Consider the following 3783-nt stretch of genomic DNA (forward strand, 5'->3'; position numbering starts at 1 on the left):
GAGCAACTTCATGTTCACTTTTCACTTTCATGCATTGGAGAAGGAAATGGCAACCCACTTCAGTGTTCTTGCCTGGAGAATCCCAGGGACGGCGGAGCCTGGTGGCTGCCGTCTATGGGGTCACACAGAGTCGGACACGAATGAAGTGACTTAGCAGCAGCAGCAGGATCTATCATCCCTTCTTTCTTCCCTATTTTTACTCCTTTGGGAATGGGAATGCCTTTCCCTATGCCTGTCCCACCATCATATTTTGAAAACACATATGTTGTCCTGGTTTTAATGGTCCACAGCTGGAGGGGCATTTTATCTCGGGATATGTTGAGTCTCATCCATATCTGATTTAAATGATGAAGAGATTTGGGACTTTAGAGTTGATGGTGGAATGAGTTATGACTTCTGGACTTTGGGGGCTCGTGGTATGTGACAAGGACCTAAATAGGGGGTACAGGGAGAATCTGTGGACTGGATGATGCTCCCCCAAATTTACATGCTGAAACTCTAACCTCACAAGGTGGCTATAATTGGATATGAGGTTTTTAGTAAGTAATTAAGGTTAAATAAGGTCTTAAACACAGAGTTTTTATCTGACAGGACCAGTGGCCTTACAAGGAGAGAGAGATCTTTCTCCTTCCATGCACATGTGCCAAGAGAAGACCAGGTGAGAACGTGGTGAGAAGGCAGCTGTCTGCAAGCCAGAAACAGAGTTCTCACCAGAATTTGAACCTTGCCAGACATTCATCTAGGATTTTCAGCCTCTAGAACTGTGAGAAAATAAATTTCTTTGTTTAAGCCACCCAGTCTACGGTATTTGTTATGGCAGCCCGAATCAGTTAAAACACTTAATATCATTCTTGGCCACATTAGAGACACTGAATATGCATTTTACGGATGAATGCAGTTTGAAGATGTAATTAATATTTATATTTGAATCTCAAGAAACAGGTTAAATAAGTATCATCAGATTTTTTTATTGCAAGAAATGATATAGGTGAAATATTCCACTAATTCACAGAACAAAGTCATGGATTCTATTCTTTAATAGCAAAATGTATCTAGAATTATAGGGAAAAGAAATTCCCTATACTTACATATTACACTAATAAAATAAATGCCTCACTATATGGTATTCTTTATCCACAAATGTATTTGCTAAATTTATTTACTTCCTAGTAAAGCTGTAGTTTCATCATGTGAAGAATCATCATCAAATCCTTCATTTGACTTCCCCTTCAAAATAACTTTGAATTTCCCATCACTCTGGGTTCAATAGCCTCCAAACCAACCATGTCATCTCTCCATCTTCAGTTTCCCATTATTTAAACCATTATTTCCAAAGTATGCAGATTAACCCTCATTTACTGCTTTTAACATTAAACCCAGTCATCTCAGTCTACCCTTAAAGTTCCTCCTGGAAACCTTTTCATCTATCCTGTAAGCAACTTCCCACTTCCCTTGAAAAGTTTTTAACTATGCAAACTAACATTTTGTAGTAACTACTTATGCAAAAAGTTCACGTTGTTTCTACTGATATATCTGTTTTCTTACACATGCAGAATACTCTATTAGTCTCTTTCGCAGCCCTTTTGTGTGTGTTGTATCTTGTTTACCCTACTAGATACACAGCCAACCTTCTCCTGTAGCCCAGGAGAATGACAGTTATAGACTACCGCTTTTTGTCCTCTGACTTCTGATTAATTTTAGTTGATGGGGAGTCCTGTTCAGATTCTGGAGGCAAGAAAGAGAGTAAAACAGAGTGTCTATTTTTCTGGCTCCATTCCTGTGTTAGCACTTGGACTGGCTCTGAAAGCTGTCTTTACAATGGACATCTAATTCATCTTCAGGCTTTCTGTAACTTCTCTCTCCCTGATCCCTTCTATTTTAAGAATAATAACAGCTCTGATGCTAGGTTACTGTACTATCCCTTGAGATTCCTCTATATTCCAAGCACATATAAAAAGTATTTTTGTAAATGACCTTCCTCTTGTTTTCCAAATTTAATAACTGCCATTTAAAAAGATTTTCCTCATATATCTGATTATATAGGATATCATCTGCTTGTGTGTTTGTGTGGATTCCACATTTTGAACATATGACTGGGTTTTCCTCTTAACTGTTAAAAGAAAGAGCTCCAAATTATTTTCCACTTTCCATAGGATACATGTGGTTCCCACATTCCAATACTGCCTCATCATTCTGCAATCTGACAAAATCACTTAATTATGTATAACTAAGCTTGCAGGACTCAGGTATCCATATGTTACCTGTTTAAAATTATTTTCTTCACTTTTATTTTAATCTTTACTGTGTTTCACTAAACCCATAAGAAGAAAATTTTATCATTAAGTACTCTTCTATTCTTCTGGAAATTTCTAAGAAAGTCCTATTTATGATGCTCCAAATAGGAGCAAAGATTCTTACCTTACAATTTTTTAACTGGCTTTTAACTGCTGTTGGCTCTGATGGGGTAGTGGGTTGAGTTTTCAACCAGTTTTCTGCAGTAGTTGTCATCTGCTCCAATTGTTGTAGCTGATTATAGAAAGTGATGATGTTGTTCTGATACTCCAGCCAGTTAAGTCTCTCACTTAGCAATTGGCAGAACTCGATCCACCGGCTGTTCAGTTGTTCTGAGGCTTGTTTGATACTGTCAGCATTAACACCCTCTAGAAAGACAGATTTAACAAATATATATATCCACTGAAGCCACAAACTGAAAGACATTATCTGAAAACCAATGTTGACTCAAGTTTAAAACTATTCATCATCTGAATGATTTCAAATAAATCATTTATTTATTGAAGAAGCTGAAGTATCAATATGATTTCTGATTGTTGATTGCAAATTGCTGGAGTTGCATTTTATCAAAGAACATGAATACAACAAAGTACTAGCTAAGGATACATAAGATATAGTAGAGTAGAATACATTTAAATAAAAACAAAAAATGCACAAAGTTATGATGGGGGGATGGAAGATTGCAGTCAAATAACTTTTTGGATATTTCCAAATAAACGCTAAATATCATGTATATTATTAAACTATACGTCTAAAAAGTAACATATTTTCACTTTTTAAAAAGATTTACAATTAGTTGAATTGTTATTATTTGGATTTTTTGTTTAAAATCCCTTTATTGATCACTGTGTCATACATGTCTTTAATTAAAATATGGGCATAAAATTGTAAATTTCCAATTTCTTTTTAAAAAATTTTATTGGCCATCTAGTTGATTTATAGTGATGTGTTAGTTTCAGGTATACAGCAAACTGAATCAGTTATACATATTCATGTATCCACTCATAGATTCTTTTCCCACACAGGCCATTATAAAGTATTAAGTAGAGTTCCCTGCACTACACAGCAGGTTCTTATTAGTTATCTATTTTATATACAGTAGTGTATATATGTCAGTTCCAATCTCCCAAATTATCCTTCTCCTCTTCTTATTCTCTGGTAACCAGAAGTTTGCTTTCTACATCCATGACTCTACTTCTATTTTGTAAAAAGTGAACATGTATTAAAAAAAATCAATTTAATTATCTGTTTATGCTATACAAAGCCAGAAAGAAGCAGACTGAACATGAGTCCAAAGAAAGAAAACAAGCATTAGGAAAAAAAATCTTTCTAATTATAAAGAAGATTTTTGAATTATTTACACATCATTTACAAATGTGGAGGTTGATCTGAATATTTGAAAACGAGCTACAGAAATACTCAAGCAGAAAAAAGTCTATCAAGGGCAAAATGGAAACATAACCATATCATTATCAACTTTAGCCTTCCAGA

The 3783-nt window shown here is 35.1% G+C and overlaps 1 protein-coding gene across 1 annotated transcript in view; it reads right to left on the minus strand.

The window, feature by feature from the left end:
- Window positions 1-2718, minus strand: part of LOC104993129 (dystrophin-like) — a 60990-nt gene extending 58272 nt beyond the window's left edge. The window contains exon 1 of the mRNA XM_010846249.1: window positions 2419-2718. Within this exon, the coding sequence (XP_010844551.1) occupies window positions 2419-2718 (300 nt within the window). The remainder of the gene's footprint in view (window positions 1-2418) is intronic.
- Between the last annotated feature and the right edge of the window lie 1065 nt (window positions 2719-3783).

The sequence above is a fragment of the Bison bison genome, unplaced genomic scaffold (genome assembly GCF_000754665.1).
Source record: "Bison bison bison isolate TAMUID 2011002044 unplaced genomic scaffold, Bison_UMD1.0 scf7180017848960, whole genome shotgun sequence".
Lineage (NCBI taxonomy): Eukaryota > Metazoa > Chordata > Mammalia > Artiodactyla > Bovidae > Bison > Bison bison.